At 40.5% G+C, this 24,071-nt stretch overlaps 2 protein-coding genes across 6 annotated transcripts in view; one reads left to right on the top strand and one right to left on the bottom strand.

The window, feature by feature from the left end:
* Nucleotides 1–3,301, bottom strand: part of TRAPPC12 (trafficking protein particle complex subunit 12) — a 55,274-nt gene extending 51,973 nt beyond the window's left edge. For all 4 annotated transcript variants that reach the window (XR_012622677.1, XR_012622676.1, XM_074819990.1 and 1 more), the window contains exons 1-2: nucleotides 3,227–3,301; nucleotides 1,364–2,568 (exon numbers count right to left, since the gene is read on the bottom strand). Coding sequence is in view for 2 of the 4 variants with exons in the window: in XM_074819990.1 (XP_074676091.1) it covers nucleotides 1,364–2,563 (1,200 nt within the window). In the remaining 2 variants the exon portion in view is untranslated. The remainder of the gene's footprint in view (nucleotides 1–1,363; nucleotides 2,569–3,226) is intronic.
* A 50-nt stretch (nucleotides 3,302–3,351) lies between these two features.
* EIPR1 (EARP complex and GARP complex interacting protein 1) overlaps nucleotides 3,352–24,071 on the top strand; it is a 91,500-nt gene continuing 70,780 nt past the window's right edge. For both annotated transcript variants that reach the window (XM_074819984.1, XM_074819983.1), the window contains exons 1-2: nucleotides 3,352–3,459; nucleotides 17,551–17,634. In XM_074819984.1, coding sequence (XP_074676085.1) covers nucleotides 3,418–3,459; nucleotides 17,551–17,634 — 126 coding nt within the window. In that variant the 5' untranslated portion in view covers nucleotides 3,352–3,417. The remainder of the gene's footprint in view (nucleotides 3,460–17,550; nucleotides 17,635–24,071) is intronic.

Raw genomic sequence — 24,071 nt, 5'->3', positions numbered from 1 at the left:
ACACCAATTATTGGGCTCTGTGATGACAAATAAGTGTTTTAAGATAAATGTAATCCAAGAAGTAGCAGCAGCATGGCATATGTCTAAAACTGGTATCATTTGTTGCTTGTGACAGAAACCTAAGATTAGATTAGATATAAGGAAGAAATTCTTTACTGTGAGGGTGGTGAGACACTGGAACAGGTTGCCCAGAGAAGCCGTGGTTGTCCCCTCCCTGGCAGTGTTCAAGGCCAGGCTAGATGGGGCATTGAGCAACCTGATCTAGTGGAAGGTGTCCCATCCCATGGCAGGGGGGATGGAATTAGATGATCTTTAAGGTCCCTTCCAACCCAAAACATTCTATGAGATTTGTCAGATAATTCAGCTACAGATCTGGATCTGATTCACTATAGAAGCTTTTCTGACAGTTCCTGCAGATTGGGAAGTTACTGGAGACTGCTCTCTGCTTGTATTTGACTATTGACTGATAATCTTTGTTACGCTACAATTAAGGATTAAAGCATCCAAACCGTCAACGCCATATCTCTAGACAATTCTATTATTCAGAGACATAGATACAAAAGAGTAGGGCTAGCCTGTTTCAAAAAACAAAACAATTTCCATTACAATAGTTAGCCTTGCCTGAGTAGCCAGGATAAAATTGCTTCATGAGAATTACTGAACAGAGCCCAGTGAAATTCTCAAATTCTGAAAAAACTTTTTATGCCTTCTCACCAGTTGGGAACTTTGATAGAAGACAAAGAAATGATTTTTCGCTACTATGTTTTTTCCTTCATGATCTCATATGGAAATTTCCCTTTAATTTTGGGGTTATCCATTCCCAGTAGCTTGCTCCAGCTCTCAGTCTTTCTTAGAGGTCGTATCTTTCCATTTGCACATAGAAATGATGTAATTTCAGTCAGTGTTAACATTATTGAGAGCACTGTGAACATCATCGAAAAATGTTATTTCCCACTTGGTTGCAACAATGAATTCCAGAAGCAATGAAAGCTGTCCACTTTCAGACTTTGTAGTACAGCATACTAATTTTGTATATATTCCAAATGCAAGTATTATCTTACAAACTATGAGGACCAGAAACAAGCTACTTAAAAATACAACCAGCTTCGGATTCTATGGAAACTGTCAACACTGGTTTTCAACGGACCCAGCAAATTTCACTATGAATAAATCAAATGTAGTTTTAGCGCCTTCATGTATAAGTAGGCAGCAACATTAAATTTTCCAATAAGGACTGAAGTAATACACACAAGGTGACCATCAGCAACAATATGAAGCACTATGATATACAGATAATTGGACTGCTCTTACATAATATTTCTAAAATATAATCATACACTAAGATACAATAATAGACTCTTACCTGGATATTATCAAATTTTAATCCAGGCATGGTGAGATTCTCTTTATCTATAAACACCGTGCTGTACTGTTGTGTGGCAACTGAAATGAGAACATTTCTGGTTTCCTCACTAGGAAGCCAAGCATCATTTCTTCTATCTAGTTCACTCATATTTAAGGCTGTGGCAAATGGGTCATCACTCCCAGCAAAAACAGCTTGGATTTGTGAGAACGGCTGGGGGGACTGAGTTATTTCTACAGATGATGGAGGACCACCTGCTTCAGGTCTCCCATTTCGCACAGAGAAAGCAGGGTTAGGTGAAGCACAAGAACTGTCTCCACCATTAGAAAGAGAAGACATTTGCTCTGGAACTGAAGAACTTGCATTGGGATTACTAACAGAAATAAAATTGGATGTGGTAAATGAATCAAAAAAATCAGAAGCTAAAGTATTAGTGTTAACAGTATCACCAAAGAACTTGCTTAGACTTGGACTTGGTTGAACCACCTGCGGATTTGACTTCACTGGAGTCTCAATTATACTACTAAAACTGGGAGATTTTACCATCTGAGGCTCAAAACCATCAGGTAGGAACAACTGTGGTTGGGTATTTACATTGTTTGCTTGGCTGAAGATGGTACACACAGGAATAGGCTCAACCTCAGAAGATGATTTGCTGGTACCAGGTGACAATATCTCATCCTCAGGTTTACTTTCACCAGTATTATTAGGTTTTGTTTCAACATGAACATTGTCTCCCAACTTTGGTTCCTCCTTCACCTCTTCCTGAATTGATTCTTCCTGATCATCTGTTCCAATCTCAGAAACGTCTTTGGGGGTTTCTTCGTGTTCAGTTTCACTTCCATTACTTAAAAACTCTTCTTTATCCACTTCATCTTGTGTTTTTTGATTATCTTTAGCTTCCATCTGCTCTACAATCTCCTGGAGACAACCAAGTTCACCTGTGTCATCTTCACTGTTGTTTGGAGAATCAGAAATAATTACACTCTCCATCATTTGTTCATTAAGTTTATCTACAAAGTTATTTGAATCTTCTGATACAGTTTCATTCCCTTCAGACTCAAATTCATCTCCACCAAGATCAATGGTTTCCTCATGAAAAAGAATTTCCTCACGAGTTTTCTGCTGAACTATGTCTCCGCTGTCATCTTCATCCGAGGTGCTCTTCGCATCCTTAGCTTTACTTTCATTATTCTCCATGGCAGCTGAAGAGGGAAAAATCCCCACCAAAACAAGTATTAGTTTTATTACTAAGGTACTGTCCTGGTGTCACCCTGAAACTTCTAATTATTACAGAAATACTGAAATTCTTGCTTTAAAAATATAGTAGTTTCACAAGTTGACATCTTTAATTTAACATATGTCCACAGAATAAATTAATTCTGAAAAAGGTTTTCTCCTTATCCTTTTAGCAAGTCGCAAAAATATTGGGATAAAAGAGCGAACCCCTCCCCCTAAACACAGATAAAACGATATTTGCTCTTCTGCTCGCAAAATCTAGCTCGGTTCCCGTTTAAGAAAAGGAAAGCGCGCGTTTACGGCTGCCACCGGTGCAGGCTGCTGAGCCCGGGGCCTCGGCCGCCGCCCGCCCCGCAACCGCGGGCTCCCGGGGATCGGCTCTGCCTCCAGCAGCACCGCGGGGCACCCCCGGCCCTGACAGCACCGCGGCGGGGTGGGCGCGGCCTCCCTCACTGCCTCCGCCTGGCGCAGCCCGCGGCGGGGGGGGGGGGGGGGGCGCCGCCCTTCCTCAAGGCCAGAACCCCGAGGCCACCTCAGCCCCTACCCGGGCGCCCCTTAGCCAGCAACAGAATCACACAAGCAAGCTGCCCTGCCCTCCCTTCGCCTCACCTCCCCTCCCCTCACCTCCGCGCCGCGGCGGCGACACCCCCTCTCCGCAGCCGCGCCGAGCGCCGCTCCTCACTGCGCCTGCGCCGTGGGCCGGGCGTGCGGGAGTGCGCACGCGCGAGCACACCTCCCGGAAGCGGCGAGCGACGGGCAGCGCCGAGGGCCAGAAAGGCCGGTGGGTAGCGGGGGTGCCGTGTGGCGGGGCCGCGATGGAGGACGATGCGCCAGTGATTTACGGGCTGGAGTTCCAGGTGGGTGTGGAGGGAGGCCGAAGGAGGGCTGGCAGATGTCGGTCCTGCCTCTGGGGAGGTGGTGGCTGTGGGACTGGGGGTGTGTAGCGAGGTAGGGGAGTGCCGGGGGGGAGCTGTGGGGCCCGCTCATGGGGAGGCCAGCGTCCCCTCGCCCCCCTGAGCCGCTACCGGTGGCACCACTGTCTCGTGATGGTTATTGACACTTGCCCGTCACGTTGGGGGTTTTAAAGGCGGCTGATCAGGGTGCAGGAGTTGATCCCTGCTTTAAAACTTGCTGTTTCCAGGGCAGGTGGGCCAGTGTGGGTGCAGGGGCTGAGGGCAGAGGTGGTCTCTCTCGTGGCTGTGCACAGCTTGGCTGGCAGGGCTCCTGCCCTGTCATCAGACCCTGGCCCACCTCTGGAGGAGTCTTTGTCTGACTCTGGGGCGGTAGGAAAATACCGGCAGCCTCAAAGAGATTCTTGCAGTTGTTTCTTTCTTTTCAGAAATTAAAAAAAAATAAAAATGCTTTTCTGAGGAGAGGGTGTGAAACTATTTCCAATAAGTTGCAAATTTTAGTTGGTTATATCCAACTGTAAAGGTGCTTGAAGTTTGTGGGATCTTTTGCTATGGGTTCCATGACCACATTTGTCCCATAAGACAAATCTGTCCATCATATTAATGTTATAAGGAAATGGGACTGTCTAACTTAGGAACTTATTGATCATCTTTGTAGAGGATCACAGGTCTTGTGTTTAATGAAGTTTCTATAAGTTCTGGGAAAATAAACATCTAGGTAGCTGTATGGGTGAGAGGGACCATAATTTATGATTCTTTTCCACAGAAAGGGTTTACTCAGCTGTTACGTGTTCTCTTTGACAACAGCTGGCTTATCGTTGTTGCCATTAGAGTGGTAACAGGAGGCGCTGTGTTTCTTCGGCAGCTCACAGAGCAATGTTTCCATTCTACAGTAGATGTAGTAGTATAAATGTGTACCCATCGACTTATTTTTTAGGCACCTTTACAAAAGTGCTCGTGGAAAGTAATATTTATAGGTTCTTTGTAACAGGTTTGGATGTCCTGGCCAGTGAGTGGTGTGCTCTGTAATCCTGACTATAACAATAGATCTCCTTAGCAAATTGTATTATTTGTTTGGTTTTCCTCTTGTATAGGACCTAGTGTGTAATACTCACCTGTACTAAATGTTGAATCTACTGAACTCTGATAATATGCTATCATTTTGTGATTAGCTAGAGATGATTGTAACTCGTACTTCAAAATTAATAAAACTTACATCTCTTTTGCAGACTAGAATATATATTCTCTACTTAATAAAATTCATAGCTTCTTTCTAGTAGGTCTCATATCTAGTAAGTCTGGGACCTCCATGGACCTGTGCCCCTGCCACTGCTCCAAATCCTACATCTCCTATGGATCTCTTCTCTTCTTCTCCAAAGTCTATTACAGGGCTATCTGGTGGGAGGATAAAGCAAAAGGACTAAAAGTGGCTGTAATCAGAGGTAATTACAGTTAATACCGTAGAGATTTATTTAGAGAGAATTATAGAGAAATACAGAGATTTATTTAGAGATTAATTTAGAGAGAAGGTGGGGAAGGAAAACATAGTTTATGGCCACGTCGGAAAAGGAGTGTAGAGATGAAGGTTCTATTTCTGATCTCCTTTAACTGCCAGTGTGGCTTTAAAACAAATTGTATCTCTGTGCTTTCTGAAGAAGGCTCTGGTGGAGACACTTAAACCTAAAATTGGTCTGGTTCTTCCAACTTGCATCTCCAGGTCTAATAAGATTATTATTCTTTTTAAGCCTGGCTTCTTCTACGTTGATAGACAATAATGGCTAGCTGCATCATCACAACTACTGCTTCTTTCCAGTGTGTGTCAGAAGCACTGTGCCTAAAAGCATCTCTTCAGATGAGTTTTTCAGCCCGGTTTGAAGAATTTTTGTTGTTGTTTCTTATGTTTGGGTTTTGGTGGGGTTTTTTGTTATTTCCAATCTTTACTTCAGCTCTATGACAAGCTTATTTCAAAGTTGAGATTTGAAATTATGAACTATTTAAAAAGATGGAGGGAACTTCTTACTCTTATTACGCATAAAAGTTGTATGTCACACAACCGTGACATCTAGAAGCTACACGAGGGATTGCAGACTAAGAAGCTACATGTGGCTCCAGCAGTAAATAAGAATCTGTCTTGGGCCACTGCCAGAGAGAATGTAATTGTGCAGATATGACCTTCATCCAGTGTGGCCAGGTTTATAAGAACATAAAGCTGATCCCTCCTAGGGTGCTATCCACCAGCTAACTTAAAATTATTTCTGCATAAATTCTCTTCATTTTTATGTGCAAAGTGTGTTTTGATGTATTGGCATAAGTAACTTAGGTAACTTAGAATAATGGAAAAAACACATATTTCTCTTTTTTGAATACAGTTTTCATCAAAAAGAGGCTTAGTGGAACAGGGAAGTCTTAGAAGAACCACATCACTCTCAGTTCTGACACATGAGAATAGAAATTAAAGATACAAATCCTGAGCCCTTATATAACCATATATAATTGCATGTGTAACTACTGTACAAAAAGTTTTACCAAGTAACAGAGAGAAATAGTTTTGGGTGGCTTTTTTTTTTTGGGGGGTAGAGGGGGGAAGCTAAACATCTGACAGCAAAACAAGATTAAAGCTAGTGATGAATTCAGTTTTCTGCACAATTAGTTAATTTTTTGACCTCATTAGTTCCCTCTGTTTTACTAGACAGCTGCTGTTTAAGTTTTTGGGGTTCTATGAACACCTGTAGTTTTCTGAAGTGGGTTTTTTGTCTCTTTATTGTGTCTGTGAGCTATATGAACATCGTACAGACATATGAAATATGTGTGAATTCTAGGGTGTGTGGTTCTTTTTGTGACAGTTTTTGGTTTTTTAAAGGCAATATCCCACCACAGTTGCTCTGGTCATCCAACTGTAGTGAAAATGAGAAAATTACAGAGTGGGTAGTGAGTGAAAATATGACATGCTGCTTGAATTGAGGACTGAGTGATGTGTCTGTGGCTCATGGTGATGAATATGGGGCAACAGCAGGAGCTACAGAACATTTCAATACTGAAAGGTCGTTCTTCTAAAAGGAACCTTGGTAGACTTCACCAGTTTCCCAGGTTATGAGAATGTGGTAAATGGGGTCCCGGGGTTATTGCTAAGTGCTACTTTTTATCAGTGAAATTATGTGCTTCTTACTTCTCCGGTGTAGAGTTGACCTATGTTTACTATCGAACCTGGAGTATGCAGTATGCTTACCCTGTGTTGAACAGGCTTCCGTTTTCGGGGATTCACAATTTTCCCCATCCTGTTCTGAGTGTTTAAACAGTGATGTTTTGAGTAGATGTATAAGCACTGTTGAATGTCTGGACATACTGTATTTGCCTTAGTTTAAGGTTGACTGGATGATGCTTATGGAAATGAGCTGTGTAGAGGGGTGCTTTCCAGGGTAGGTATTTGGCTGAGTTGCAATGCCAACTATGATTCTTGTAGGGACATCTTACGTCTTGCTTGTTTAAAAACATGCAGAAGCTAGCTGGCATCATGGGGGGAGGAAGGAGGAACATTGCTTGTGCCAGAGAGTGATAATTATGAAGCGTGTGTTTGGCACATTTAATGGATTTTGGGAATACCGCAATAGTGAGATGAATTTCAGCATGCCAGATACTCTTACTGCATGTTACATGTCAAAAGTACATAGACTTGCAAGGGAGAAATGCAATGAGCAGGAGGGAAGGACAGTGGGAAGCCTGCTGGCTGACTGCTGGGCTGTACTACACAAGGGCAACTCCAACTGCACCCTGAGATGAGGTCTGGCTGAAGCAGGCTTAAAAAAAAACAGTGCGCTAATACTTTGTCAGAGTTTGTGTACAGCATTGTGGTCCTGTTGTTCATCTTGAATAAGCAATACTTGGCCCATATTGTGTTGTCATTTAACAGGTTTTATGAATCTGAACAGAGGCTATTGATTTTTAGGACTTTCTTGCCTGTTGCAAGACTAAGGTGAAATTTAATTTCACTAAAGCCAAATTTGACTTCTTAGAATAAGAATCTTAAAGCAGTGCAAAATACCAACTGAAATAGATTGGTCTCAGGTCTTATACAATGTGTGTATGTGTATAATATCAGTATGTATGAGAATAGCTCCACTGACCTACCTTTGGTGGAGTAGAAAGCAGGTGTAGATTTATTAGAAGGAGGGGGGAAGGGGACTTCTTAGGAAGACATGTGTCACTTGTGCAGCACCCAGGGCAACCTTTCAGGTTCGGCTGTGTTCCAGGATGGGAGTGGAGCAGGTGTGGAATCTATAGCTCCTACTGCCAGTGGAGTTCTCTTCCCTGGGAGACCTTTTGTAGTCTCTTGATATATGAGAGACAATGGCCTAAACAGAATGTAGATGATAATTTTGATACCGCTTTAGAGATGTTTTTTGAGGATTTATTCTGAAAATTGAATCAGTTCAAGAAACTGCATGATAATGTCTTAGTGAAACTCCTAGTTTTTGTTTCACTCCTCTTTCTTTTCTAAGATTACTTGCTCATGAGTCCCAGTCCTGTGTATTTTAATCCAGGCTGAGTGTTCGTTCTCTCACTTGTTTTTCTATTCACCTCTTTCTTCAGGACCCTTACTGAGGGTGGCATTTCAGTTGCGAGGACTTCTCGTGGAACTTCAATCTAACATACTGTTAGGTTTAAAGTTTTACTAGGGGAAAAAAGGTAGATAAGTGGCAAAACTCTCTTAACTAATCCCCCAGAGATATTCATAATACATGAAGTGGAAAAGGTGGAAACTCTTTCTTTTAGGACCCTTAAGCAATTAGCAGGATCTTGCTAATATTAGGTATGGTACAGACTAACAATAATATGAAGATAAAGTTACATGAACTTGAAGGAGCTGTTAAAAGGTGATTGTTACCATTATGTCTTATGATAAATGAATGGGATTTCTAAAGATGATTGTGATATGCAAGGCTTTGTGTGAGGGTTGCTTTTGCTGCTGTGAGGGTTTACAGAATCTGTCAGTCTTTGGAATAGGGTCAGTGCACTAAATACATCAGTGGTGGGAATTCTTGTGCTGTGAAAGACTTGGAGAAAGCAGCTGTCTGAGAGCATTGAAGGTCACCTGGGCATGTGTGCTGCCAGCCTCTTCACTGGTAGAGTCACTGCAGCTTATTACAGTCAATGATAGAGGGTCTCCTACTGTGATGGGAGAAACAGGGCTGTCCTACCTAAGTAAAAATCAAAGTGCACCTACTTGAAAATTGGAATTATGCCAGAAGGCAAAAATAATATTCATGACATTAGCAGCCTGGAGCTTCTCTTGGGGGGGGGGGGGTGGGGGGGGTGAGGAACTTGTATTTTGACTCCAGAATGAGGCATCAGCAAAGCCAGCCCCTTCCCCTTTTCCCTGCATGTCCCCGCCCCCCCCCCCCCCCCCCCCCCGCCCCCCCGCCGCCAGTAGCAGTATAGTATTATCTGGTTTTCAGCATAGGCAGATGATCAAATAACTTTAAATTCAGATTTGGGGACTGCAAGCCAAATACTGCATCCTTCACATTTTATATTGCAAGTTCACTGCTTGTTAGTACAGACTGATTGTATGAATTTAAAATGATACATGGGTTGCAGAAATTCTTTTGATTGTATTAAATGTAATACAAATATTCAATGTTGGGGTCAGTGTATGTTTTCTTGTTTGCTGATACCAAACTCGTGCAATGCATCAGGAAAACAAAATATGTATTGAAGGAAGTACCAATCCTTTTTTTTTGTCTATTAATGCCTAAAATAGTAAGTCTAATTAAAAAAGTAACTGTGTATTTGGCTGGTATTTCAAAAGACATAGAGAAGGAAAAGTTTCAGAACTTATGAATGAAGTGTAGAGATTCAGTGCATTACAATTCCATGATGCACTTACTTTAAAGCAACCTACTTTATCTTTTCGAGGTTTGTCATTGTGTTCCCCTGGGTCACCTCTTGCTGTTGGCAAGGTCTCTTCTCTCTGTAGGCTCTGTTCTATCCTGCAGGTGGTCTAAATTGTCAGGGTAGGGTAGAAGGTGATATTTGTCCAACATCACACTGAGTTTGGTGTAGTCACGGACATGATGCCCAGTCTCCAGTTAGTCTTTCCTGCATTCTGGCACAAGGATTGCTGTTTCTTCTGCTTTATCTTTATACTGCTGTTTGTCATGCTTGTATTCTAGGTTTTTGCATACCCTTTGCATTGCACAAATTAATATCTATTTTTGCAGTGTATTTGCAGTTGTCCCTTTCCTTTACATGTGATGCATTTCAGGACCTGCTTCTAAGACAAGGGAGCAACGAGCTTATATGGAGTCAAAGCTGTGTCTTAATTCAGTGTGAGCCTGTTACTCTTTTGACCATAATTACTGTGCATGCAGTAGGATCTGTTAAGCATGTGTGCCTGGCAGGAATAACTTTTGAGGGACAGGGTTTCTCTTGAAGAGTACATCTGGGTGTTTTTGGAGGAGGAGTTTGATCAAGTCTGCTCAAGTCTGCCTTTGTTTCCTTACAGTTCATGGCAGTTTTTTTTCCTCAGATTGACTTTTCCCCGATGTTTAGCTGTGCCTGTTTCTGCAACGCCATCACTGGCTAAAAAATAGTAAAACAGCTTGGTCATGTTCCTTGTTATTTTTCTTTCTTGTCTCATGGAAACCAGACTACACAGTTGGTTACCTAACCTGTGAACTTCTGGGAACATCCTACAAGCTTCCTGTGAGTTGTGATTTTGTTGGTGGTATTTTTTTGTTTTCCCTCTGCCTACCCATTGAGAATAATATGTGATGTTAATGTAGAATTTAAACTTTTTCCCCACAGTTTAGGACAACTTTTTTTTTTTCTCATTTGCCTTATTCTCTTCCTTAGATTGATCTTAAACATTCTTGTCAGGATTGGATCTTCCTAGCCTTATACTGCATGGCTTTCCCTGGAAGTTCAAGCTTGCTCTAGGAAACAGTTGGAATTTCTTTCCATTAATGTATCTCATCTTTTTGATTCTCCTCTCAAGCATATTTTGCTATATCTTCATCAGGCAATTTGGCGGGCTCCTGCATATTAACAGGATTTTTGTCCTTGGCCCACAGTGTGCTCAACAAAACCTGATTCACAAAGGTGCATGACTGGTTCCAAACTCAGGCCTTTCTTCTGTGAATCATTTTCACAGGTGATCTTACAAACTGGTAGCCAGTTCATGACAAGTGATACGCTATTCCTTTCATTTTCATTTGCCCACAAATAAGCAATATTAATTTGCAGTTATTTTAGATGGACATAGCAAGGCATTCTTCATATTGTTATAAATTTGGTCTTTAAAAATATATTGGAATAAGTCTCTGGAGCCTTCACGTGGACTTTTTCAAACTCTTCGATAATTCTTTATTGATATCAATATTCAACCCTTTATAATTTTTTTAACCCATTTTCTATTCCTTTTTCTCTTCCCATATGAATATCCTTTCTATGTCTTGTTAGTGAGATGTATCACAGAATTGTCTAGGTTGGAAAAGACCTTGAAGATCATCCAGTCCAACCATCAACCCAACATTAACAGTTCCCAACTACACCAGATCCCTCAGTACTAAGTCGACCCTACTCTTAAACATCTCCAGGGATGGGGACTCCACCACCTCCCTGGGCAGCCCGTTCCAACGCCTAACAACCCGTTCTGTAAAGAAATACTTCCTAATATCTAGTCTAAACCTTCCCTGGAGCAACTTGAGGTCATTCCCTCTTGTCCTATCACTTGTTACTTGGTTATAGAGACTCATCCCCAGTTCTCTGCAACCTCCTTTCAGGTAGTTGTAGAGGGCGATGAGGTCTCCCCTCAGCCTCCTCTTCTCCAGACTAAACAACCCCAGTTCCCTCAGCCGCTCCTCGTACGACATGTGCTCCAGACCCTTCACCAGCTTCGTTGCCCTTCTCTGGACACGCTCGAGTAATTCAATGTCCTTTTTGTAGTGAGGGGCCCAAGGGCAGTGCAGTCTAGCATGAGTCTGTTAATTGCCAATTTTATTTGTAGACTTACTAGATATCAGAATTGCTAGCAGTTCTGGGATCTGATACTCTCTGTTGTGGATTAACAAATTACTTAATTCTGCGGCACAGATTCAACTATGAGCGTAAAGGGATGTTAAGCTTTCAATAGCAGAGTCACCTCTCTGAAATAAGCAACATGAAGGATACATTGGCAGTATGTTTCTGCTCAAATCACTGTATTCAAACAAGCACACTGTAGAGGTAAGGTGTACTCATCCAGTGGGTGTGTAATTGACTGTGTTGGAGATATAGATGGGAATCTTGTTATGTCAGCTGCCATCAAAAGGAGCTGTCATGACAGTCTGTACAGCTCTGCTGATGATAATAGTTGTGCACATTGCGTGACCAGCTCAGTTTACATTGCAAGAGTTTCACAGGATCACAAACTAATGTAGGTTTGAAGGGACCTTTGGAGATCATCTATTCCAGCACCCTTCTCAAAGTAGATTCAATAGATGATGTTGTTTAGGGGGCCTTGTCCAACTGAGTTTTGAGTATTTTCACAGTTGATGAATTCCACAACATATGTGAGCATCCTGCTCCACTGTCTAGCTACCCTCTCTGTGAATTTTGTTCCTAATGTCTACTCTGAATTTTCCATGTTGCAACATATGTTCACTGCCTGTCATCATGTTGCTGGGCAGCTCAGAGTCAGTCTTTTCTATACCCTCCCTTTAGACAGTTTAAACTAATCCACTGATTTTTTTTTTTTAATTGTTCTTGTTTATTTTTTCAAGTGAAATGACAGAGTCCTCCATGTTTCGCTTTCATGGTAGAGTAAGAATGATAACTAATTGGGAATGGGCAGTAACTGCTGCTGAAGTCTGACTGCAAAGATCCAACTTTGAGGCAAAAATAAATACCCTTACATTTCAGGTCAGTAAAAGAAATTTAAGCCCAGAATGTCTAACCAAAGTAGTGATGCAGTCTAAGAATGAGTGTGGACACCTGTGCAGCAGTACAGTCATTTTTCCACGTCCCTAATCCCACAGTATGCACAGTAAAAAAAGGACTTGTCTTCTGATACTGGGGTAGGTGATGTTTGTTTTCTAGTTACATGTGCATTAGCTACAGTTTCCACAGTAGGGATAATAACAGGATAAAAAATTTTCTATATTATTCATTACTTACATATTTGCATATGGGGAGGTGCTGTGAAATCTTAAATCTGATTCCCATCTCCAGTAGGAAAGGCTAACACAGGATTTCAATCATGTATAAAACTAATAAATAATTTAAGTTTTTGTTTTCTTTTTTTGTAAAACTTCCTACACTCTGCTTTAGGTGACTCATTACCACTCCCACCCCTCTCTCGTGATCTCTGTTCCTCCACGAGATTAGTTTTATTTTCTTTCTGTGGTGGTAGAAGTATAGCATCTTCAAAGTTCATGCAGAATTTGTGGTTCTGCTACTAAAAGCATGGCAGCTGTACTATCTTGGGAACAGATGATGCATTGTGAATGCTTTTTAAAATTTTTGTTTTTGAATGCATGCATATGGTTATTCCCCTCTAGGTATGTAATTTCTATAAAGTACTTGATAAGGAAGTAAATGGAAATGCCAGTTTATGTTTGATTGACCATTCTGAGATTCTGTCTCTCTAACCCATACTGAACTTCAGTGTGACCATTGCTTGCTATAGGCTATTCACTTTTGTATTTCTTTCTAAGTATGAATTCACACCTTGTTTTAGAAAGTTAAAAAAAGAGGAAAAGAGTATTTGAGTTTTAACTGTACTATAGCAGGCCAGCATGCTCTTTTAAAAATGAAGAAGTCTCTTTTGAATATGGCATGTGAAACCTAGTATTTCTCATTAACACATTACATTTATTTAAGTATTTGAGTACATGCAGTATTCCTTACACTGGAATCCTAAGATACTTATTTCCTCTCCTACCTACCTCAGACTTAACTTTTCTCCAAATTGCTTTTGTCACCTTGAAAGATTCAGTGGGCCTAAGAGTTGAAAGGGAATGAAAGGGCTCAAACGAATTTCTGACAGTTATTAAGACTAAACTGTGATGTTATCTATGAAACCTTTGCTTGTGCGTTGCTTCATTTGTTTCAAAGCTTTGCTTGTGTTTTGGTTCATTTGTTTCTCAAGGACTCCTGACTTCTCGACTGTTTCCTTAGGTCTCTTTGTCTGTTTAGGTAAGATTAAAACACTCATTAGGTTCCCTATGTAAATCACTGGTAGCAGACTCAAGGCCTTCGGTGGACACTTGGACAACTCCTAGAATGAGATAAGAGGGGCTCGAACAAAGAGACACAGAGACCCTATGATAGGAAAATGATTCTGCTGATTTAGGAGAGAGACACCTGGACTTTACTTCACAGCGCATGCTCTGGAAAGAGGGTCAACTAGTGAACACTGTGAAGAAGAGTACTTACATCTTCCCTCAACCACCGAAGACCCTCACCCTATTTTCACTACGCACACCCAGACTATGTAAATGAATTCTGGGAACTCATTATCATAAGACACCCCTTTCTAAGAAATCTGATGAATATGTATGATTTGTGTGTATGTAGACTGATGTCCCTTGCTAATTTTTGGGAGCCCTTATGGTGGAGAATCCCCAGGGTGACCCCAGCGCTGCTAATAAAAGAATACCTGCTTAACCGTTATATTAGATTCTGACTGTTAATTTCTTTGTTTCAGAGTGTCTAGCCCTATGTGTATAGAGCACTAGTCAGGAATGCCTGTGGAGCACGGTGAAGCTATTTCCTGCATGTCTGCAACAGCTGCTCAGCATTTGCTGTCACCCATAGAGATTTTTGTTTTTTTTCTGAAAATGCAGGGATAAATTGATAGTTGTTGCATTCCTTTGGTTTTCTGTTTTGTGATTGTGCGCAACCCCTAATTTAGTGGAATAAATGAGAACTGGGGAAGCCACAGACTGTTATGCAGAATACATACATAGACTTTGAAAAGCCTCTAGGAGTGGTGGTTTGTTCAGATTCCTTGGCAGACTTGAATGGCATTGAGAAGTCTTTGTCTTTGCTTTCCAAAGGCAGGATTTCCTGTGTGTTAGCTGAGTGGAATTTTGACTGCATACTTATAATTTCCTTCTAGACTGTTAGAATATTTGGTTAGAGCATCAGTCACAATCAAGTTGCTTCTGTATCACCCGTTTTATAAAACTACTTGCTTTAAACCATGTGCATTTCCTCATAGAGCTGTTGGTGAATATGAAATTTGGACATGTAACCAAAAGGTTCTTTGTAGTTCATGATGTTTTAATCTTTGCTTTTTAATAATTTTTTCCTAGTCTTAGGCCTTCTTTGAAAATGAAATGATCTAATTATTTATGTTGTTTCATTGCCTAGAAGCATCAGTTAGGTGGGGCTTTGCTGTGGCAGTGTATGTAAGGACAACTTGTTTTCTCACTGTGTCTTTCAGATGTGCATTCTGGGAATTTTCTACGCATCACAACAATTTTCTTAGTAAATAATACCTTAATATCTTAGGTAGTAAACTCTTTTTGGGACTATATGCAGTTTAGTGTTTCATGGATGTTAACTTTTTATAAAAATAATAAGCTCTATCAATTTAATCAATATTCATTATACTATGCTTTTTATTTTCTATCTAGTAGCTGCAGTCATGAGGCAGGATGCTTTTATGAAAGATGTTATTAGCAACTTGCTCTGGCAGGTTACAGTACAAGATGACAAACTTGAGGCACTCTTCTTGATCTTGATGGCACTCCAAATTCAGTTATGTTGTTCATCACAGGGGTTACTCAGTGTCTTCATCATCTGTTGAAATAACTTCTATTTCTCTAAAACTAACTCAAAGTAGACAAAATTAGTCATAACTTTGTGCATGAGACAACTGAAAGTCCATTTTACTGTTACTTCTGTTATGAATTGGATCTTCCTGATTTATGAATTATTGATGAGTTTGAAGCTTGTCTTCTATGGATGTTGTAGTCTATTATGAAGGAGAATAGACAATAGTGTCGGTTTTTTTTGAGAAAAATATTTAAGTACATCTCATGGGCCTTTTTTTTTTTCTGCAAAATGGGAAGTAATTTAAAAATACTTTAAATAAGGGATAGAGGAGCTGATGACGTAAATGTTACCATGCATTGACATAATTTTATTTTGGGAACTTTGTGCCTAACCTGATGCGTTTTTGAAAGCAGCATGATAAGACCTACTTGAAGGGCTTTAAAAGGGGTGAAAACCCCCTTTATTTCTTGATTTTATTGGAGATCCTGGAGGTCTCTTCTGTTTGACTTATAGAAACAATAGAAGCTTGCTTAATTGGAAGAGATGCATAGCTGTTGGCTTATTTCTAGTGTTTTCTTCAAAATAATTGAAAGCAGATCTGAAGTGAAAAGGAGCTCTTGCCAAAGATCTGCAAATGTAAATTTTGTTCGAGACAAAATAAAAGCTTTTCTGCAATCTTCTTGGTGAACTTTAGTGGTTTCTGTCAATCAGAAACACTGTCTAGGCTTGTTATAGGTTAAGTGCTGCATAAATAGGAGAGCGCAAACAAACTGGTACGGATTCATACTGATCTCTGATCTGCATTTGAGTATGTTTTGAACACAAACTATTCACTGAATCGTGGTCTCCAGTGGTTTTTTTTCTATATAATGTTACACTACTAGTCTATACTTACTGAGCTCACTGCATTTTTTTAACTTTTTATGCTTAATTTTAAGCAAACTGTTACATTGTCTAAATCACACATTTCAGATGCAATATAAAAGTATCTGTTCTGTAGGAGTTCAGAGTTTATTAAATGAGTTGATTCTGATTGTTACTGCCAGACAAGGGCTTGGATTGCTTTGCCTTATTTAAGAAAAATCAAATCTCTTCAAGTTGGTATTCTAGAATTAAATTGTTCTCAATTTATGTATTGTGATATAATGTATTTGAAATATTATCTTCCAAGCTTCTAGGCATCTTTCTGATATTAATTTAAAAATAAGTTTCAAACAGGACTATATTGAAGCTAAATGTTCTTGAATCCAGAATGTCGTTAGCTAGCTGCACAACGGGATGGCAGTAAGAAGGGCCCTTCAACAATTACCCGAATCCTTCTGGAGTATTTGCTTGCAATACAGGCTTTAGTGTCTGAAGAGATCTGAACTATTTTATGCCAAATAGGATGTGAATTGTCAAAACAGAAAAACAAGGTTTTGCAAAAACTTCATACTGGATGATATTATTAGGGTATCCTTTGCATGAGGAAGTAGTGGGTATTCCTCACGGTTTACTTACAGCTGCTAAAAGTGCCTTTGAGTGCTAGTTTACCTCCCATTTACTCAAAATTAGCTAAGAGAGTCTCTACTAATGACTAGTGCAAACTAGCAATTGTGGGTTTAGTTCAAGCTGTTCTTTATTTCTCAATGTCTCCCATGGCCCTTAACTGTTTTTTGTTTTGCTGCTTCCGAGACTGGTGTTGGTGCTAGACTCCCTTCCTCGCTTCTTCAACTTGCATTCTCATTAACAGTAATACAACAAAATAATAAGATTATGGCAAAATTTTAACAGGTAGATAACAAATTATTTCTTCTATCATTCAGACAATTCTTATCTTTAGCAGCCTGGAGTGGAAAAGGGGTTTGTATTTTAACTTTCTTCTAAACTTGGAGATTAATGGTGAGAAAAAGAATTAATTTTTATGCAGGCATCTTCAGTCTGGATGGTTTGAAAACTTATGTGAGAACAACCTCTTTCCTGGATATTGTAGCTAATCAAGCTTTTCAGTTGATAAAGGAGAATTAGTTCGGAAGAACTGCTATAATATTGAATATTGTGACTGTTATAATGAAGGCCAGATGATGTATTTACCACCTGTATGTTCCACACACCTCACAAATGTGAAAAACTGCACAAAAAAATGTGTTAACTAGAATAGACGTAAAGGGCAGGAAAGTACGCGGATGGTAAGAATGTAATACTTAAAATGATAATTGATACATAAACTTCAAGATTTTTGCTGAAATTAATGGATTGTATTAATTGGAACTTTCTAATGGCTTTCTTCTTCCCTAGGCACGAGCTTTAACACCTCAGACAGCAGAAACGGATGCAATAAGATTTTTGGTTGGAACACAGTCTCTTAGATATGATAATCAGGTAATTTTTCTGTCAAACTCCAGTTGTAATTTTTTTCCTCTTTTTTTAAACATTGTTCCAATATCATTCCTCCTGCTTTCTACCCCCTGTTGAATTTGAACATTAAGTGATAGTCAAGGTGAAGACTTCTGTGAGTAGAATGTAAAGATATTGGTATGACTAAATCAGATTGCTTTAGTAAAGGAACTGCCTTGTTTTTGTTAATTTAAATCTATAGATTCTCTGGAGGTATCTTTAAACCACAGAAGAGATGCAAAGTGAAACAAAAGTCTTTAAGTCTTGATTGCCTCTAATAGGACTCCTGGTACATGCATGGTTCTGACTATGTGAAGCTTCATAAACTGGATTTTTTGTTATTAATTATTGGCAATCAGCTATATCCTTTCTGATAATAAGTTTAACAACAATTGAAAATTTGAGTGACTTTCACATCTCCATTTCTATTGGCTGTTTCTTCAGCACTTAAGAGTACACCACTTCTAATTGTACAGCAATTTTACTTTTTGTGACTAAATTTCAGTAAATTCATTCATACGGAAAGAAGATCTTAAGGCCAGAAGAATTAGAAAGCTGTACTGAGTGCAGGTGGCAAGGCTTTAGTAGCAGGGGGACTGCAGTGGTGGCGTCTATGAGAAGAGGCCAGGGGTCACCCATGCCAGACGTGGCTGGTTCCAGTGAAGCCGCCACAGGACACAGCTGAGCCAGTCAGCCTGGGCACCTCTGTGAAAACTTTTAAGAAAAGGGAGAAAATGATGGATGAAAGAGAGGAGGGAACGAAGACTGAGAAACAGTGGAAGAAAGGACAAAGGTAAGAAGACCAAGGTCAGGAGGAATAGATGGTGCTTCGTGGTGGAGCAGGTATCCACTGCAGCGTGTGGAGCACCTGCACCGGAGTGGATGGATGTTCCTGAAGGAACCATGGCCCATGAAAACCCCACACTGGAGCAGAGGAAAAAAGTGAGATGGATAGAGCATCAGAGAGAAAATGCTGTGTACTGAACATACATACCATACCACTGCCCCACAGCCCACTGTGCTGCTTGGAGGGGCTTAAAGGGATTGGGAATGAAGTTAAGCCTGGGAAAGGGGGAGGAGAAGGTGCTGGTTTAAGGTTTGTCTTTTTCTTTCCCAGTATGCAAATTAGTAATTAAATTTTTATTTTAATTGACAATAAATTAATTAATTTATCCAAGTCAAGTCTGTTTTGCTCACAACAGTAATTGGTAAGTGATCTCTCTGTCTTTAGCTTGGCCCATGAATTTTCTCACTCCTAATCTTACTGTTTTCTCCCCCTGTCCTGTTTGGGGGGAGCAAGTGGCTGGGTGTGAGTCTGGCTGTTAGCCATGTCTAACACCCACCACAGAAGCCCCTAGAATGGATACAGTCACCAGCTCTTCTGAAACTGGTCTGTAGTGGACTGCACAAAATGAACTTGGAACCATAGCTCTGGGAGATGTGAGCTGATAATTTCCAGTCAGATTTTGAGTTCGTTACTCAACAGTAATACTGGATGAGGCTCAAGGAAAAAAATATTCAAAGACAAAAGGGGGATGGAGTATTTGGTTTCTTTACATTTCAGGTAATACTTGTGAGACCAGTAACAAAAGAAGTTTCAGACAAACTTAGTTAAAAATAAATGCACAGAATTATATTTCTGATTGTGCTGTCTCAGATGTTCTTCAGACACTTGCTTATGATGTGGTTTTCTACTGTGATTTCTACATGTTTTTTTACTTCTTGGTTCAACTAATTAAATCCTGATACAAAACTGTAGTTGGAGAATGATTCTCACTTATAAGTTAATATCCAGCAGATCTTCAATAATTTAAATGTCCTGATTTAGGTAGGTTGATTGGGCATATACTACACATTTTAGAAATATTTACACGTATTTCAACTTCATTGAATATGCTTTTCTTTTTCCAATGAATAACATTAATAATAGAAATGCAGGACACTTCCTAGGGTATTAACAAATGTTTGGGGGTTATTGGCCTTTAGCTGTGCCTCAGGCCATCAGCTCCTCTCAGCTAGTTGCTAATCCCCAAAAAGTGCCCTAGGCCTGAAGTCATTATTGCTTAATTCAGCACTAGGTTCTCTAGATTTGCTTAAAAACTTTTTTAGTTACCTAACCTAACTTTAGTTACTAACCTAACTCTTGAGCTGGCTTGCAACCTCTAATGCTTAACCAAATACTGTATAGTGAGAGGTTTCTTATGCAGTACCATCATGTGCAGAATGCACACTTGCACTATACCTGGTCATGGGTAGCTGTAGAACAAATGTAAGAGCAGTAGTTGTACAGCTGGTATAGTAACTTATGCCTCATTGAGGTTTATTGCTGTGTGAAGCAATTTAGGCATTCAAAGGAGACCCAGTGAAAATATTTTCCTATTAACACTGGTATTTCAAAGCAAATGAAAATGTTTATAAGATTTTTATATTCTATCAATATTTGAGATATTAACAGTACTTGGCATTTGGTACTCATAACTTGCTGGAAATTGTTTCTCTTTGATGCACTGTGTTATACACTGTATCTTTGGAACTTTTGTTCTCAGTACGTTCATTGTTGCTAAATTGTGGCTTTTTATAGCGTTCTTAGTTTGATGCATTTACTGTATGCTTTGGAAACATATAAAGGAAGTATATGTCACATTCTTTCCCCATCTCATTCTCACAACTCTCCAAGTTATTTTCAGTCTTGTGTTTTAGAACCTAGAACACTTATTTTCATGGTTTACTTTAATGCATAGCATTATATAGGCACAAAGCACGGCATTGGCCAAACTAAAACAGTTCTCCCATCTCTGCTGCACGTGAGTGCCTGCTGAAAGAAAATCAGTTATGGAAATTGCATATTTGAAGAAAAAGATATTTTGTGTTGAAATTGATTAGTTTTAGTCTCCCTTCCTTAGTAATTTCCTTAGCAATTCCTCCGGATTTTGAGGAGAACGAAATAGTTTTTTGTTCTCATTCAAATCTCACTACTTTTTCCTCAGTACTTAGACTTGTGTTCAGTGGGAATTTTTCCCACTGTAATTAGAGCAGATTAGTAACTCATTTGTTTAGTTACTGGTAATAAAGCAAGTCATTTCTAAGAGGTGTTTTCCACAAGGATAATGTTCCACAAGAGTTATGATTACATGTATCGTCAACCATTACAGTACAGTCATGCTGAGAAAGTTCTCTGTGTGGGCTTAGTTAACTTATACTTACCTTTTTCCATATCCTCATCTGTGGTGTCCATATGCTGCACTAAGTAGTCCATCATAACGCTCATTTCTATGCTCCATCAGGAAAAGATAAGTCGTGATTCAAGAATTGATTGATAACGCCATGCAGAACTGAAGTTCGTTCAGTGTGTTGGGTTTGTGTGTGTGGTGGGGTTTTTGGTAGCAGGGGAGGGGGCTACAGAGGTGGCCCCTGTGAGAAACTTCTCAAAGCTTCCCCAGCTCCAACAAGTTGGACCCTCCTCTGGCCAAGGCTAGAGCTAATTAGTGATGGTGGCTGTGCCTCTGTGATAACATATTTAAGAAGGGGAACCTGAGAGGAGGGTTTGGAGTTGTGAGGGAGACACCTATGCAAACACTGAAGTCAGTGGAAGAAAGGAGAAGGAAGAGGGGAAGGTGTGCCAGAGCAGAGATTTCCCTGCAGCCCGTGGTGAGAGGGCAGGCTGTCCCCCCTGCAGCCCATGGTGGAGCAGATGCCCACCTGCAGCCCATGGAGGACCCCACACTGGAGCAGGTGTCTGTACCCAAAGAAGGCTGGGACTCTGAGGGAAGCCCTCACTGTTGTAATTCATCGCTGGGAGGATGGTAGCCTGTGGGAGGGACCCACACTGGAGCAATTTGGGAAGAGCTGCAGCCTGTGGGAGGTATCCATGCTGGAGCAGAGGAAGAGTGCGAGGAGTCCTCCCCCTGAGGAGGAAGAAGCGGTAGAAACAACGGGTGACCTCAACCCCCATTCTGTCCCCCCCCCCCCGCACTGCTGAGTGGCAGGAGGAAGAGAAATCAGGAGCATAGCTGAGCCTGAGAAGAAGGGAGGGGTGGAGGAAAGGTGTTTTTAAGATGTGGTTGTATTTCTCACTGTTCTACTCTGATTGGAAAATTAAGTATTGGTGGTGTTTGAATTAAATGATGTTCTTTGTATTCCCCTAATGAGTCTGTCTTTTGACCATAACGGGTGAGTCATCCTTCTTTGTCCTTATCTCGATTCCTGAGCCTTTTGCTTTATTGTCTCCTTCCCATTCCTGAGGGGGAAGGAATGGGCAAGCAGCTGTGTGGTGCTCAGTTGCCCTCTGGGCTCAAACCACGATATACAGTTCTGTCAGACAGTTATTAGAGATGAATATGTTTTTCTGCAAATTCTTGTCTTCATGTCATCATACCAGTACAGTATTTGGTACTAGTATATTTTGTATGAAAATTCTTTTGTCCTTAGTATTTAGCAAAGTCACTATTCCATATGATAAAAACAATTTATGATGTATTCACAGAATCACAGAATCATCGAGGTTGGAAAGGACCTTGAAGATCATCCAGTCCAACCATCAACCCAACATTAACAGTTCCCAACTACACCATATCCCTCAGTGCTATGTCGACCCTACTCTTAAACACCTCCAGGGATGGGGACTCCACCACCTCCCTGGGCAGCCCATTCCAACACCTAACAACCCGTTCTGTAAAGAAATGCTTCCTAATATCAAGTCTAAACCTTCCCTGGTGCAACTTGAGGCCATTCCCTCTTGTCCTATCGCTTGTTACTTGGTTAAAGAGACTCATCCCCAGCTCTCTGCAACCTCCTTTCAGGTAGTTGTAGAGGGCGATGAGGTCTCCCCTCAGCCTCCTCTTCTCCAGACTAAACAACCCCAGTTCCCTCAGCCGCTCCTCGTATGACATGTGCTCCAGACCCTTCACCAGCTTTGTTGCCCTTCTCTGGACACGCTTGAGTAATTCAATGTCCTTTTTGTAGTGAGGGGCCCAAAACTGAACACAGTAATCGAGGTGCGGCCTCACCAGTGCCGAGTACAGGGGTAAGATCCCTTCCCTGTCCCTGCTGGTCACGCTATTTCTGATACAAGCCAGGATGCCATTGGCCTTCTTGGCCACCTGGGCACACTGCTGGCTCATGTTCAGCCAGCTGTCAATCAACACCCCCAGGTCCCTCTCTGACTGGCTATTCAAATCAACATGATTAAGAAGATCCTTAGCAGAAAAACATTGGGGGAACTTTTGCTGTTCTTTCTGTTAAGCTGATCAACTTGTTCTGGTAGACTGTGTTGTTTGACATAGCTGTGAAAGATGTCAGTTTTCAACTCAGAAGGGTATAAACAATACCCTTGCGTAAGAATTAAATTTCTTATTTCCTAAAAGTCTCAGTCTGGACCTTTAATCGATTAACTGTGTGTTCCAGCAGTTTCTAGCTATCTATGATGTCAGCTGAAGCAGAAACACAACAGCTGAGAAGAAATTGGTTATCTGTGCCTTCAAAGGGCTTCAGATAGGGTAAAGAGCACACCCGTAGCTTATGTGCCAAGTGACCCTATTAACTTGGTTAGTGTGGGTAGAGGATATATGTGACTGTAGTAAATGGGATTGAGATTCGTGGTTCATCTTCAGGGACTTGTGTTGAGCTGCCAAAGGAGACTCCAATGGAAAAATGGAAGGTTGCCTTCCCCGCCTTTTCCTTTTTCTTTTATTTTTTGGGGGGGAGGATAGCTGAAAACAAGCATGATATGATGTCTTACATGGGAAACTCAAATAACTTTTAATCTTTAAACTGTGACAGACCTTCACGTATTTCACACTGTTTCTCTGTTAAATACCTGTTTCAGTAAATTGAGAGATCACCTTCTCTCTCTATCAATAGCCAGTTATCAATATTTTGCTGTGTAACAATAACAGAAGGAGTTACTCTTCTTGCCATGAGTATGTTGAAAATGTTTTAGCTTACAGTTGTGAATATGTTGGTATTCTTTATATTCCAGTTCTGTGCTTGTAAAGTAGCTATTTGACTTGTCAACAGTTTGAGTTGTAAGTTTATTCAGTACATCAAAATGTATCTGATAAGAGCATTGTAGAAGGTTGAATAGTTGAGGTCTTTCAATTTTTATTTAAAAAAACAAAACTAAAAAACAAGGGATAAGGTTAAACTGATCTTTATTGATGAAATGGGCAAGACGTTTCTGTATAGACACAAGCTCTTCAGTAAGGATACAGCAAATAGATCAGAAAGGGCATGTACAGAAAGCCAAAATAAAGCAAAATGGTAGATAGGTCGAAGTGATATTACTCTGGAGACTTTTGAAAGGCGGGAGGGTCGCTCTTCAAGTTGGACAGGAAGATGGATATACAGTTATTGGGGTAGATGGATAATGCCCGGATTCCGGAGATGGATAGTGTCCTGATTCCTAGGTAGATTTCTAGGTTCAG

This window comes from Strix aluco, chromosome 3, assembly GCF_031877795.1.
Source record: "Strix aluco isolate bStrAlu1 chromosome 3, bStrAlu1.hap1, whole genome shotgun sequence".
Taxonomy (NCBI): domain Eukaryota; kingdom Metazoa; phylum Chordata; class Aves; order Strigiformes; family Strigidae; genus Strix; species Strix aluco.
This window is presented reverse-complemented; position numbering and strand designations above follow the sequence as displayed.